The sequence below is a fragment of the Onychostoma macrolepis genome, chromosome 03 (genome assembly GCF_012432095.1).
Source record: "Onychostoma macrolepis isolate SWU-2019 chromosome 03, ASM1243209v1, whole genome shotgun sequence".
Classification (NCBI taxonomy): domain Eukaryota; kingdom Metazoa; phylum Chordata; class Actinopteri; order Cypriniformes; family Cyprinidae; genus Onychostoma; species Onychostoma macrolepis.
The window spans coordinates 15,659,623-15,675,630 of record NC_081157.1 but is presented as its reverse complement, the minus strand read 5'-3'; the positions used below and the strand labels follow the sequence as shown (position 1 = coordinate 15,675,630).

At 38.3% G+C, this 16,008-nt stretch overlaps 1 protein-coding gene across 4 annotated transcripts in view; it reads left to right on the top strand.

Annotated features, from left to right (window-relative positions):
• cep112 (centrosomal protein 112) overlaps positions 1-16,008 on the top strand; it is a 178,135-nt gene that overhangs the window by 129,252 nt on the left and 32,875 nt on the right. For all 4 annotated transcript variants that reach the window (XM_058770000.1, XM_058769999.1, XM_058770003.1 and 1 more), the window contains one exon: positions 11,265-11,354. In XM_058770000.1, coding sequence (XP_058625983.1) covers positions 11,265-11,354 — 90 coding nt within the window. The remainder of the gene's footprint in view (positions 1-11,264; positions 11,355-16,008) is intronic.

The window sequence follows — 16,008 nt, the reverse complement described above, 5'->3', positions numbered from 1 at the left end:
TTTCTTCCTCCGTCTGATTGACAGTAGCATGTGCTCCAACAACTAGTTTGCGGATATGACTGTGGACGTCCTTCCAGATACGTATCTGTGATCAAAGCCGTTCAGCTACATTGTAACTCACCTTGGTGCAGTTGTGTTCCTGCACACAGATGACAGGGAAGGGCGCGTGTGCTGGTCCGGTTTCAACCCCCTGCTTAAACCCAGCAGTCCCATCATGCACAGCTGCTGTTTAAGCCTGGCTTTGCTCTCGACTTCTGCTGCCATGCCTGGCTGTGACATCAACAATAGCTCCCCACCTCCAGTGTCAAACCGCAGCACTTTGATCAGTGCCTCCATCACCGCAGGAGCTCTGCCATGCTGCACTCTTGCTCTGACATCACTCACGCAGCATGCGACAAATCTCGCAGTGCCACATGCATCCGGGCCGCATGTGGCATGTGTCATTCTGATGCCGGCTTTTCTATTTATAACATACAGGAACACAACATAAGATATGTTCATGCTTTGTCGTCACTCCCAGCTTAATGTTTATTAGCCTTCTCATCTGATTTAGAATGGAATTGGGATTTATTTATTTTTTCATTCATTTTTTTCACAATTTTCAGAATTAGAGTGTTTCTTCTGAAACTTGATTATAGGTTATTAGAGGTACAGTCATTCAGGAGTTTTTGTTTCGGGATCTGGATTTTACGTTTAACATATATTTAATTGAACTTTTTTAATGTTTTTGCACAAAGGCACCTCATGAAACTGATTTCAGACAGACTTCTGAGGCAGCGTAACGGTTTAATGATCTACAACAAAATAGTGTAATCAATAGTTTTGATGATAACTAAACGAATATTTAATAACTATAATACTGATTTCTCACTAGAAATAACATTAAAAGTGCAAAAAGTTAGTCAGAAATATACATTTACACACAAAATGACCACTTTCAGAAGAAGGTACCACTGGAGACAGGAAGTGAAGCAGAATTTGGATTCGGATGTGCCTTTAGAGCTTTTGGATGCAGCAGATAACTAACCCTAACCCTATAACTATAAAGATAACAATATTAGTGTCCACGCCAGTGGACGATATCATCTGTTTATTCTAAGTGCACGCTCGTCTGCTGCTTTAAATTCTGGAGCTTGTGATAGCAGGATGGGTTCTGATTGGGTGTGAATGTTTGTATCATTCATCAGTTGGAAAAATTTGTTCTGAAAGTGATTCCAGTGATATTGTTTCTCTGTGCCTTTATCGTTATAGCTGTGGTGTGGACTATGCTATTCTTTAATATTGAGAAAGATTTTTAGAACTGTATCTTTATCGTTATCTATATAGTTATCGTCCTTGGTGTGAACGGGCCTTAAGACATTATAACCCATAATTGATAAATAAATAGACATTGTTTTGAGGATAAGGGCATGTCATACAACACGTGCATGTTAGAGAAGAGGTTCTCAACTCTGGCCCTTGAGGTCCAATTTCCTGCAGAGTTTAGCTCCATCCTCGAACTTACCTGCCTGTAACTTTCTAGTGATCCTGAAGACCTTAATTGGATTGTTCAGGTATGTTTGATTAAGGTTGGAGACTTTGCATGAAAGCTAAACTTTGCAAAATACTGTGTAAGTACAATTACGAATAACAATTACTTTTACAGCACCTTTATAAATGCAAAAACAAACCTGATGCATATTCTTTATGCATCATTTTGTAGAGGTAGAGTTAAAAATCTTGAAGAAATTGTTTTGTAGAAATTGTACCTCGCCATTTTGCTCCAACCAAAGCGACACATCTGATGTCGTAATTACAACACACTTAAAAAATAAGCTCAACCAAAAAAACATTTTACGCAACAGTTTGCATGAAGTTATGACAAATTCTAGTGGAATTATGTTCAACTAACAAACTACATTGAGTTAGAAGAACATAAACATATAATTTTAAGTTGATTACTCAAAAAAAAAATTAGCTCCAACTAATAGATTTGGGAATGAATTTGTGGTCCTGGAACCTACTTATTTAGCATGTGTTTTGTAAGATGTTACTTGTCACTGGCATTAGCGCAGTCATTGTAGTGTTTACTTTCATGTGGTTTACTCTTTAGCACAATGGTAACCACAAAAACTTCAACATAACAGAAACTCTTTCAAATGTCAAACATAACCGCATTAAACACTAACAGGTCTTTCCCTTCATTAAAAACACTTAATTTCAGCATTTACTTTGAAATTTCCTCTCACAGGACAAGGATCCAGTCCTGTGCAAAGCATGCTGGGAACTAGAAACCCACTACTCAATTTTCAAAGACCATTTTATTGATTTACTACAACTTAATCAAAATTAAAAAAAAATCAATTAACGTAGTATTATTATGCACAAAATTAAGTTAATGTAATTATCAACATTATTATGTCAACTGAACTTAAAAGGTTTAATTATATTAGAATTTTTAACTTGCAACCATATATTTTGAAGTAGGAATCAAGCCACTGGGATTGGGGCAACTGGCCAGAACACACTAGCAGCTACATCTAAATGCATTGGAAACCATCAAGGACACTATAGCAGTCCCAAAGCAATGCACTAAATCGCTCAGAACGTCCTAGCAACTGCCTTGGTACACGCTGGCAACTGTTCAGGTCACACTTGAGCCATGGCAGTAAGTTTTGCACAGACAAACACCACATTTTCTTCAGAATATGTAAAATCCAGCAATCAGACTGCAGCAGATGATGAAGCACATGTTGAAATGATACTTTCCATTGTGCAGGTGCAGCCCTCCATTGCTAGTCCTGGCCTCTAATTGATTCTTTCATGTGTGCTCATGTGTTCATTTGAGGTTGGAGGTTGATGTGTGTATTCTCAAGGCTATCTCAAATGCACACACACACTTCTGCTGTGTGTGAGGCAGCAGCACGTTAAAACACGTCTGATGAGAGAATGCGTCCTGACATGCATTACCTCTCTGACTCACACAGCAGCAGCTTTATTAAAACAGAGACAGATAGAGGAGAGGATGTGAGAGTGCAGGAGTGTTTCTCAACTGCTTGATTGTTTATATCATTGCAAAATGCAAGCTATATTATTGCCCAGCTCCTAATATAAAGTTGGATGATATATAAGTATATCCAACTTTATTTGCATAACTGTGTACTATAGAAAATAGGGTAACACTTTAGTATAGGGACCAATTCTCACTATTAACTTGTTGCTTATTAGCATGCCTATTATTAACACATTTGCTTTTTATTAGTTCTTATAAAGCACATATTCTGCATGACCATATTCTATATCCCTAATCCTATACCTAAACTTAACAACTGCCTTACTAACTATTAATAAGCAACAAATTACGAGTTTATTGAAGCAAAAGTCATAGTTAATGGTTTGTTAATAGCGAATATTGGACCTTGAAATAAAGTGTAATTATATTATCTCACAATATAAACTACATTATCGCCCAGATCTAATCTGTTAAATGCAACTATAAGGCATGAAGATATTATAAACATTAAATTCATGATTTTCTGTGAAGCTGCTTCGAAACTGTGTATAGTAAAAAGTACTGTACAAATACATTTGACTTGATTTTGACTGGTTTCTACTGACAGATTTCATAAACGTGTGTGCACAGGTATCGGTACTGACTCACACGCCACTAATGTTCTTCATCACTATTTCAGTAGCACACTAATTTAACTGCTTACGATTGTTTTCATTCCAGCAACAATCAATTACCCTTTCAAAACTGAGCATGATTACTATAGTTTCAATTACAAAAAACTATAGTTAGTGGTGTTCGCTAAGGCTATTGCTATTGTTTATACTTTGTATTATACTTAACTGGTAACATGTTTTACTCCATTTGTGCTCCAGGCATAAATGAATCCTCAAATCATCTGACTTTTTGAGAAGAGGTGTTCTGTTACTTCTAATTTTTATTTGTTTTTTAGGCTAAATATGTGTGCCTATCCATTCCATTCTAACACAAAAGAAGATATATCAGCCCCTTATATTAGATGTCTTTAACTACAGGCTCTACTATGTATAAAAAAAAAATGGTAGGTAAGATTTGGATGGTATGGTTAGGTTTAAGGTAGTTAGTCACATTAATTACATTTACAGATGCAATTGCATGCAGTTTTTACATGTAAGTACAATGTAAAAGCATGTATGTACACAAGTGCATTGTAGTAAATGATTAAATGTTAGTACATAGTAGACACTTAGTATAAAGTTGAACCAGTATTTAAAAGTATTTATTTTTTTACCAGTATTTTTTTGTTTGTTTGTTTGTTTGTTTGTTTTTGTCTGGGGAAAAAACGTCAATGAGGTCCCGTTTTGTTTTGAACCACACTGACAATATATTGTATGGTCAAAAACAACTGAAACATTCTTTAAAATGTCTTTTGTGTTCCACAAAAGAAAGAAAATCATACAGGTTTGGCATGACATGAAAGTAAATGATGACAGATTTTTCATTTATGGGTGAACTAAGCCTTGAACTTTAACGTCATTTACCCATCTTGTTTTTTTTTCTGTCTGCTCAAGTTCAAGCCCGTGGCGTCTGGAGCAAATGTGTCCTGTTATTCCCTCATTCTTTCCCTGACCCTGCCTTGACCTCTGAGCTGTGCGTGGCTCTCATTCAGTGATGTGCTGTCATATGGTTGAGGTTTGACACAGACTCTTACAGCCGCAGGAATGATGAGTTAGCAGAGTTGGTGAGATTTGAATGAGATAACCTTCATGTGCTTTGCCTTGGTGTGTGTGTGTGTGTGTGGAAGGGGGTTTGGGAAGAGGATAGCTGATAAATGAGTGGATGAGGGATGGGGCAGATTCCCAGAACCCTTTGAACCCTGTATCACAGGAAGCAGCATGTGATAACGTCCCAGTGGCCTGCGTGAGAAAGTCAAGCCTTGAAAGTGCAGCTCTCACCCCCACACGCTTCTGTACATTACACGCAGAACAGCCCTCACCACCAGTCTGAGCTTAACACATTTAGTGTCCCTCTTTAAAAGAAAAGAAGGGAAAACATTATCGAAAATAAAAAAAATGTTTGTGCAGTTGCAAAGGTGTTCTTTTTTTTTTTTTGGTCAAGGTATTTTTATTGAGGAAGCAATGAAGATGTATATAGCAGATGTAATTAAAATAATTTGTTATTAAAAGTAATAAAAAAGAAAAAGCCAACATACACCTCATTAGAAAAATAAAAAATAAAAAATAAAAAATAAATCCTACGTAAATAAACATGTACAGGAAAAAAAAAAAAAAAAAAGCATAGTGTGCATTCAGACCAGTTGCCAAGTTGTAAAGAATGTCCAGAATGATCATTTCATGGAATATCAGATTTTCTCCAACTGTTCATGATACCTAACATCTGCTTATGATAGAGAGGAGGAGTCTTTCCATTTGCACAAAATTTGCCTTCTGGCAGCAAGTGAACAAAAATCAATAACATCTGACTAACTAATATAATTAATCCAAATACTGCAATAACATAGTCCAAACAATCAGCTGACCAGGCAGTTTTAGAGTCTTAAACTCTAAAAGTCCTATAAAATAAAATGGTCACACTTTATTTTAAGGTCCAATTCTCTATAAACCATTAACTATGACTTTTGACTCAATAAACTCCTAAGTTGCTGTTTATTAATAGTTAGTAAGATAGTTGTTAAGTTTAGGTATTGGGTAGGATTAGGGATGTAGAAGATGGTCATGCAGAATATGTGCTTCAGTAGTACTAATAAACAGCCAATATGTTAATAGTAGGCATGCTAACAAAGCAACTACATAATAGTGAGAATTGGTCCCTATGCTAAAGTGTTACCAATAAAACCTAGTAATTTAATAGCAATAGACATGGCAAGAACGTAATACACCACTATGTCCAACTGCCCTGAGCGCGTGCACAGCATCCGGTGCGTGACGTCTGTATGTGCTCTGGCGTAGTTTACGCAAGCGCCAGAAGCGATCTGTCGCATGTACACGTCACTCATTGTTTACACAGTGTACAGAGATTGTGGAAGTGTTCCCTGCCACTGTGAAGATCTAAAGATATTTAGAAGTACAGGTCATCACAATGGAAGACGATTTTGATGTATCATCAGACAACGTGGAATTTTTTGCGCAACCATATTTATTTGAACCAGAATACTCAGAGAAAACTACGCGAGAGCACATACAGACGTCATGCACCGGATGCCGTGCACGCGCTCAGGGCAGTCGGACATAGTGGTGTATTAGAGGTAAAAAAGTATAAAAATACTGTTCAGTTTCTCGCACAAACCGATCGTTTCGTGTCTTAGGACATCAATATATCGTATTAATATATCAAATTTTCATTTTTGGGTGAACTATCCCTTTAAATAATTGCTTAATAGCATGCATATTACTAGCATATTGGCTGTTTAATTAGTACTTATAAAGCACATATTAATGCATTATTCTGCATGACCATAATTTAGATCTGTTAATCTAACCCATACCTAGATTTAACAACTACTCAACTAACTTTTAATTATGAGTTTATTGAGGCAAAAGTTGTAGTTAATAGTTAGCTAATAGTGAGAGTGTGTGGAGTTTGGTTGCCCATTTTATCATTTGCCATACTAGAAAATAATTTATCAGATCACTTTGAATAATTGTAGAACATCTCTCCTCAAAAGGCTGCAATATTTCACTGAATTGCTTATGGTTAGGGATATTTTCACATCAGTAACCTTAAATCATTAACCACAACCTTAAACACAGTTCTTGTTTTTCTTGTTTTGTTGTTGTTTTCAGCAATAGAAATAGTACAAGAAAAATCTCTTTTTTTCTTTCAGATATAGTAGTATATAGTATCTGTTACACAAGGGCAGTTAAAGTAGTTTACTTTCATATTTCCATTTCCCGCTCTCAAAAGACTTCCAAGGATCAGGTCTGTTTTAATTACACCGCACACTGCACTGGACCCTTTTTTCTCTCACAGACTGTTCTGTGTGTTTGTAGTTTGCTGAAGGATTTGTGAAGGACGTGTTGGCATGCTCAGCTCTTGGCACGGGAGAGTTGTGGATGGTATTGAACTGTTATTGTTTGAAAGCAGCAGTCACTGTGTCAGAACCACAAAACACCAAAGCAGAAAGGAAATAAAGCAAGCCCTGTGTAGCTCAAACACAGCTTTTACAAACCCAATATCTGCCTCATAAAGAGTCACAGGGGCACTGCCAGAGGAGAATATGTCTCTCCCTTTTCTTTTTTTTGCGTACCATAGGAAACAGATAAACAAATCACAAAAGGACTTGAAGGTGGCTCTTTTGTCTTCAACCAGTAAGCAACAGCATAGAAATAAATCAGCTAAAGCTCAAAGCACCCTAGTAATCGCACAACAACAACAAAAAAATGCAACACTTAGTGACACCCTGGCAACCACACACAGCACCCACATCTGGTCAAACAATACTCGCATTTTCTTGTTGTTTTTTTTATTTGTTTTAAAATGTAGTTTAATTTAAGGTCACTTTTATTTTAATATCAACTAAGACATTTGCCTCGATAAACTCCTAATTTGCTGCTTATTAATAGTTAGTAAGGTAGTTGTTAAGTTTAGGTATGGGGTGGATAAAGGAATCTAAAATATGGTCATGCTGAATAAAGCATTAATATGTGCCTTATAAGTACTAATAAACAGCCAATATACTAGTAATATGCATGCTAATAAATAACTTGCTAAATAGTGATAATTGCTTCTTTAAATAAATGTTACCATAAACGATTATGAGAACATGCATTTTTTTTTGATTAATCGTTCACAGTAAGACCAGGAACTTTTGTTCAGAAGGTACATGTTTTTTGTTTTTTTTTAATGCTGACATAATAAACTTTAAATGATTAAAGCTATCTGCTCTTAATAAATAAGTTGTTGTTGCAAGCAAAACTCTTCCTCACATCCATCATTCAATAGTCAATATATCCACCACATCCACATTCCCTGCTGTCATCATCCACCTCACATGTATGCAGCTGGAAGACAGAGTGAAGCGAAGGGACGAGCGTCTTTAATTTAGCCGCTCGAGCTCTCACACACGGCCACATTGATGTGTGCACAGCCCTCTAGGCCAGAATTGCACTTCTATAGTTTTAAAGTGCTCTGGCTTGTCGTCATTAACAGATCTCTTTAATCTGATGCTTGGAAAACTTCTTAAAGCAGCACACTACAAATAGAAATTCCACATGAAGAATCGGCTAGTGCTAACAAAACATGGGCTGAAGTTTAAAGAGGCCCTCTCTTTTCTCTTTTTTTTTTTTTTTCTTTTTCTTTTCTATTGCCTTTACCCGAGGGAGACATACTTGCCTTATCGTTTGAGGTGGACCACCCAAGAAAAATGACTCAGGTCTCACCTTTGAGTGTGAGTGAGCTTTTCAGCTCAGAACTTGCAGATCCACATCTCTGCAGGTCCGTACGTGTGTGAACGGCGTAGTAGTTGTGTGCAAGTGTGTGTTTTAGTAATCTATGGGGATAAACAGCTGTTGAAGAAAACCAAGAGGGCTGAGACAAGAAAGTGAGAGAATAAAGGCCATTGCCATGCCTCTTTCTCCATTCAATCCCCCTTCCCTTGCCCCCAGGAAATCAAATGTTCCACGTTTGCCGCTTGTTTAGATTGATCCCGCTCTGGCTGGCTGATAAAGAGCGTATCGCCCTGGCCATCTGGACCCTGTTTGGAGAGATTCACCATAGAAAATCACACGTTCACGCAGAGAGGAACAACAGCTGTGAGGTTGCTATGCTTCCCTCGGCCCTTCAGAAGGTTTCGAGGGAAAACACAAGGCGGTATCAAGGTGTATCCTCGATCGAGTGCAGCCGGGGAGTTCAGGAGACCTAGGGTTCACGGCGATGTGGCCCTTTGAGTGCTCTCTCTGTCCCAGGAGATCAAATGAAATGGAGCCTGTAGTGCGTCGGTACACAAATCCACTTTAGGAGCTTGTCTTTTCTGGCCTCCCTCACCTTCGTACTCGGCTTAGCCAGTGACCTTTGTCCTGTCTGGAAGGACATGATGTGCTCTTCAGGAGAACATCGGGACAAAGGGATCACCCACAATGACTCATTCAGGCTGTTTATTAATGAGAGCCGCAGATGACAGGGTCCTTTTATGACAAAGACGGAGATATTTTCAACCCCTCACCCCACCCCGGCACTCAACTGTTTCGTAAATCTGCTAGGAACCACATGAAAGACTCGGCTCATAACTGTCAGCACTCTTCCAGGAAACATCACCACACAAAGGCTGTTACATTTCTGGGGTCTGCTGGCGTTCGGGTTACTGGCTTGTTGTGTTTCATTAGATGTGGACTGGTATACATGAAGGTCATGGCTTCGTTGCTCCCTAAATTTCCCTCTAGGCCTTTCCAAAGGTCCAAACCTAACTTTCTGCCACACCTGCCGATCTTAGGTTGACACTGTATTTATGATGAAAAAAGGCTGCAAAGGACGGAAATACAGTTTATTTAATATGCAATACTATTTTAAGGTTAAACTAAGGTTTTTTTTTTTTTTGTCCACTGGAAATGTTTTTGAAAAACATACTTTCTGTTTTGTTGGTTGATTGATCAATTTGTGGTCACACTTTATTTTAAGGTCCAATTCTCACCATTAACAAACCATTAATTATGACTTTTGCCTCAATACTAAATAACTCCTAATTTGCTTATTAATAGTTAGTAAGGTAGCTGTTAAGATAGGTATTGGGCAGGATTAGGGATGTAGAATATGACCATGCAGAATATGTGCTTTATAAGTACTAATGAACAACCAATATGTAAACAATAGGCATGCAACTAGTTAAAAGTGAGAATTGGTCCCTATACTAAAGTGTTACCCAATCTTTGATTATACTTGTGCAGGCTGCATGTTTGTTCTTACATTGGGATTTAAGTAATGCTATACTTTTTTTATGCTTGGCATAGCCAAGGGTCAATTCAGCTGTCATTCAGTCAACTTCCATTGCATTACACCATCACTGACCTTTCACCCTTCACAACCAGGAAGTCAGGCATTGTACTCGGCAAAAAAATAAAAATAAATTGCTGAGAAAATTTTGTTTTTTTCCATTTGATTGATTGAAGTCAGTTCAGTGGGAATTAAATATGATTTTTCCATTTACCCACTGCTTTTTATGAATTAAAATGACATGGTAGCTAGTCATTTGTGGGCATGTCTGTACAAAATTGAAGCTGAGAGAGAATGGAAAATGAAAATGCAGATTAATTCGATGATAAGCAAAATCACTCAATCCATATGCCTGTTCATGATTACATCCATTATGGTCACAAAAATACTTAATTATGGTTTATTGTAGCTTCATATATGCTTTAGTGAAGTGTTTTTTGTTTTTTTTTAAGATTCTGTTGCATCATAAAAGAGTCATATTGTATTGCTAAAGAGCCACTTTTGTTACATTATTTTTTAACCCCTCCAGACTGATCATTCGACCCACTTCTGCTTACTGTGCCGAAGACTTAAGTCCACTTATAATGTTACTATGTCTTGCACTAAAGCAGCTTTTCACAAGCATTTTCCACCCTGCTTTTAACAGTTAAACAGGCTGTTTTTGCTATGATCAGCTAATGATTTTGCTTAATAAGGCAGGTCAGGTTTCTGAATGGCAAATAAATTTTGGTATGGGTGGTCATATGTTAATGAGCTGCAAACAAGCTGTTTATGGAGGTCAGTGTTGTAATAAATTGTCTAAATGTTATAGAATGGAGTATGAAAAATAAAGTTTGAAAAGTGTGACCAGGATGTGCCGATTGAGAATGATACTTAGCATTCGTCCAATCAGATTTGTTTTGCGATTTCTTAAATGGATCTAGCAGGCCTCTGAGGTGAACAACTGCTTTGCCAACATCCTGTTGATTGATGTATACTACTTCCTGTTTGATATCACCCAACAGATCACATGGCCGAGGCTCCAATGTCTACTTTATTGTACTCTGGTTTTTCTACTTTTCATGGTGGATATTCAGAACTGAAGTGTACAGTTGTGCTAGAAACATCTGGTTTAAGAGAAAAAAACCTTGCCCAGAATCCTTTTCTACTTGGCTCTTTAAAAGAATGAATAGTTGATTTTATTCTAACTGGTTTTGAAATGAAATGATAGGGTGTCAGCTGATCAAACTGTCTATGATGTATTTGATACCCTTCGTTATGGATCTGATTGATGCTCGGCTTTATTGACAGTGATGCTTCTTTCCTTTATCTGGAATCTGCTTTATCTAATTCACTCGATTTTCCCTTTCAGGTTCTTCAAGAACGTGTGGAGGCTCTACAGAGACAGCTGCATGCCGTTGAGAAGAAGTTGATGAGCCGCGAGTTGGAATACCAGGAGCAGGTAAAATTACAAACGGCTTGGACCTCAGTGCATGCCACGTCCCCTGGAGGGCCAGGAAGAAGCCACGTCTCCTCACTAAGTCACTGATATGCCCTACACACATTTTACACATTCCATGAGATCCGGCTTCAAGAACCAGAGCCCTGGGCCAGGAATGCTGTCCCCGTTTCAGAAGGATTTCTCAATAATAACAGGCCACTTTGACCTTGAGTTAAAGAAAAAATAGAGAGAGAGAGCTAATTAGCTGATTAATAGCTCCGGGTGGGTCTCTGGACCTGCTATGTGTGTAGAAACGCCCTTTTTGTCCTGGAAACCTCTGGTGACCTTTACTGGGCTCCTCAGACAGTTGTTGGGATGTGCCCTGGGCTGAAGTATCTGTTCAACCACAGGCGGGCTCTCTTGAGGAACAGCTGCACTGAGTTGGCATTGTATTCTGTGGAAGAGCCCCAAAGATGCCTTTTATCTGACTGAGTGCCAGTAGATTAGTGGTCAGGCTGTGTTATGATGAACATATGCCAGACACCTGACAATTAGGGACAACTAGATGGTGTGTAGATTGCCTTAACCATAAAGTCAACATGAAATGAAAATGTAAAGAAAAAAGAGACCAGAAATGAATGTATAAAGAAAAATGGATAAAGCTTTATTTTAAGGACCAGTTCTCAATATTAACTAGTTGCTTATTAGCATGCATATTACTAGCATAGCCTATTGCCTGTTTATTAGTACTTATAAAGCACATATTAATGTCATATTCTCCATGACACTATTTTAGATCTATACTTAAAAAGTCATAGCTAATAGTTAGTTAATAGTGAGAATTGGTTCCCAAACTAAAGTGTGACCAAAAAATGCATCCCTAAAATGGCTTGTGCTCGTGAACCACCCAAAATGCCATAATAACCAAATACAAAATTAAAAATGGAATGTCTACAAAATATCAAGTATGTTTCCATCATCTAGTGTTGTTGCTTGGGTACTCTTCCCTATCCCTACACTCTTACTTATGCTAAAGTAACAAATGTTTGTACCAACAGTCTTTCAAAATGTATTAACATTCCCACACCTCTGATATGCTTCTTTTCTGATTTACCGTTAATACCATTGGCTAATTATCATGAGCCAGTCAAATCCCAAATCAAGATAAAATCAAGTCCCACTTACATTATGCCACTATTATGAAATATGTCACTTTAGGACACCTTTGTCATTAAAAAGTTGATATGCAACAAATGAGCATCGCAATTTAGAACAACTGTTAAAGTAAAAAATTTGCAATCCATTTTATGTCTGTAATGTGTATTTCTGAGCAGAATGTTTAAAGGGGTCATTGTTTGCCCATTTTCCACAAGTTGATATGAATCTTTAGGGTTTTAATGAAAAGTCTATAACGTACTTTGGTTAAAATTTCTCAATGGTAGTGTAAAAAACACCCTTTTTACCTTGTCAAAATCACCTCTTTTCACAGCAACCCGTTTTGTTGCATTTCCCTTTAAATGCTAATGTGCTCTGCTCACCCCGCCCCTCTCTTCTGTGGGTTGACGAGCCGTACTGTTTACTTTAGCCACGGAACTTGCTAACTAGCACATTATTAGGAAAAGTGATTTGCAAAGATTCATAAAAGAACCTTATACTCACTTCTTCTGTAGGTGAGGCTGGATCACGAATGTTTTGCGCAAAAATAGATGCATTTAGGCAGATCGGGGGGCACACTCCTTTCAAAAACGAAAGTAATCCTTCTTCAGCGGCTCAGAGGTCGGGAGTAAATGACGACTGCTATGATCATCATTACATCCAACAGCAAAACACCTCAATCACTTAGGAGATATTCTTGTTTAGAATACCCCTGCTCTGGCGTCGAAACAATGGTGGACTGATGACAGCTCACTCAGGGCGGATCTAATGAAAAACACCAGTGTCAATTAACAATCATGGGAGGTGCCTGGGTCTGTGTGACGTCACACAGCCAAGAATCTGAGAACGGTGATAATATTTATAGGGATTAAAAAAATACCACTGGGTGGATTTTTATCATTATAGGGTGGATGTGAACAAACACTGCCAACACACATTTATGTTCAAACAACATGTAAAAGTGAATTTTGCATCCGATGACCCCTTTAACAAAAAAAAAAATTATCCATCAGGAATAGTTAGTGACAACTATCATTCCAAACTCATTTACTGTTTTCTTTTCCATAGAACGGCAGTTCGTTTGCCCTTTAAAGGACAAAATAAACCATAAATGCTTGATATTCATGGTCTCTATGCAGTGTTGTCGTATAGAAATGTGCAGCATGATCATTCTTCAAAAACTCTTCTTGAATATGAGGGTAACACTTTTTGAGGGTCAATTTTGATTTCATTCTGACTTCAACAAGCCCTGGAGACAAGACCTCTGCTTTGGAATGTGATCACCAACCCCAGGCCTCCTTAAGAGACAGAGCGCCTGCAAAGAACATCTACTCCCACCTCATAAAAACCCTCACAGCACTCCACATCTCAAACGTTGTGCATGTGTTCGTGAGAGAGGGAGTATATGTGGAAATAAAGGCTGAGAGGCCTGCACTCTTTTCAGTGCAGTGATATTGCCCCAGTTTATCTTCCAAGACATGTCTTTGTAATGCAATCCTCGGCATGCAAAAACAGCCCTCTTTTTGCCCAGACTTCAAACAGATGTTCCTCGCTCGGTTGCTCCGGGCCCCTCCACGCCTGCTTGGCATGAAATGTCGGCATGGCAGCGGCGTGTTTCTGCGCAGTCTCTCTGGCACGCAGGATGAGACGATTACAGACACAAAGCCTTCGAAACAGTTAAGTTACGGAGTCCTCCGAGAGGTTTCCTCCCGAGGCACGGCAAGGTGTTATTTTCATATTAGGATGGATTTGACGTGTTAGTTAAACAGGAGCTATTCTCTGCATGCTAAGTGTGCTGACGACTGCAGTGCCGGCATTGAGTCTTAATCTACCGAATCTCCCTTCTTCGCTGGTGAGGGTGAAGCCGAGCTTTTGATGTAAGCATGGGATTTCGGGGATGTCAGTGATGATGCATTTAACACTCCCCGAGCTCTTAATTCTTTACTTGCTTTATTAAATTTAAAGTATGTGATTTCTTTATGACTGAACGTTTTTCAAAAATAATCATTGTTTTTCAGTAAGCTTCCTGAACACTCCCCCCGTCTGCCATTGGTCAAACTGTCCCTCCCCAAACTCACTCGAGTCAGTATTGATATGTCAGATGCTTAAACAATCGCATGGGACAGAAGGTCACACGTTAGTGTTGGGACCAGTTCTTATGATCAGCTACGATTTTTGCCTCATTAAACTCCTAATTTACTGCTTATTAATAGATATTAAGGTAGCTGTTAAGTTTAGGTATGGGATAGGATTAAGGGATCTAAAATATGCTCATGCAGAATAAGGCATTAATATGTGGACCAAATTACTGGACCAAATCTTGCATTTAACAAACAATTAACAGCAAATATGAACCAATTTTAACACTTTAAATATGTAAAGCTTATGATGTCAACTAAAAATAGGAACCCCCAAGGACAGAGCCTCTTCTACTATATGGAGTAACATACACTTTTTAAGACCCAGTTTTTTCTTGTTGATTTCCTTATTTGCTTAGAAACAAATTCTATTTGCTGCTCTTTCTTGTTGACTTCAATATTGTATTGTATAAACAAATTAATTTCATGCATTGTATAGTTACTATTATTTTTTTGCCAATGACAGGGTCATTAAATTTGGCTATGAATTTCCACAGAAAAGATGCCTAAGCCTTAGATCTGTTCCTCTCCACTGCCAGCGCACCGTAGAGTAAGCGCCGTCATTTTCCATTAGCTTCCCATTACCGCGCCGGTGCTACTGTGGAGCCCCACTCCACTGGAGTGGCACTTCATAAATCATACTTCTGCTTCATAACTTCATAAGGAGCCTCCTCCAACCTCTAATTTCTGTTCACATCGCTCCCAGCCTCTTGAAAGCGCTTTGTTTCAATTGGCATGCTATTCAGAGAGCTTCATACTCAACTAGTGCTCTTGACTCCAGAACCGCCAGTTTTAAGACACGAAACTTTGTGAGTGGTGCCGGTTTTTGATGTACCCTTGTGCATCTGACAATGTTTTTGTCACTTTACCGTGTTTTTTTTTAAACGCTTGTGCACTCTTTCTCTCCCCTCCACCCCTTCATTAGCATACATCAAGCTCCTGACGACATGACAAACTTTATTTGAACATTCAAAGTGCTGAGGTCTTGCTGCTTTCAGCTGGCAGCTGTCAAAAACCCCAGCTAGTGACACATCCTGCATCGCGCAAAGTCAAATGCAGGCACAATCTAAAGACTATATATAGATGAAATAGTGTCATTTTAAGTGAGAATGGTGCAGAAAGGAGACTGCTGCTGTCTTCAAAATGGAGATTGGTTTATTAAACAACAAAGAATGCTTTTTAAAAAGGAAAGGAAGATGAAATCATTCACTAGTCATATCATTCAGTTGTGAAATCTGGAAGCTTTTATGTGCAGTTCATTAGTTGATGGAAGTAAATCAAAAATAAAGCACAAAGCCTTTCCCTCAAAGTGGCCCAGTGTTTCAGCTGTGATTTGTAAGAACCTGTCAGAATTTATTGAAAAAGAAAACCTGTATAAACGA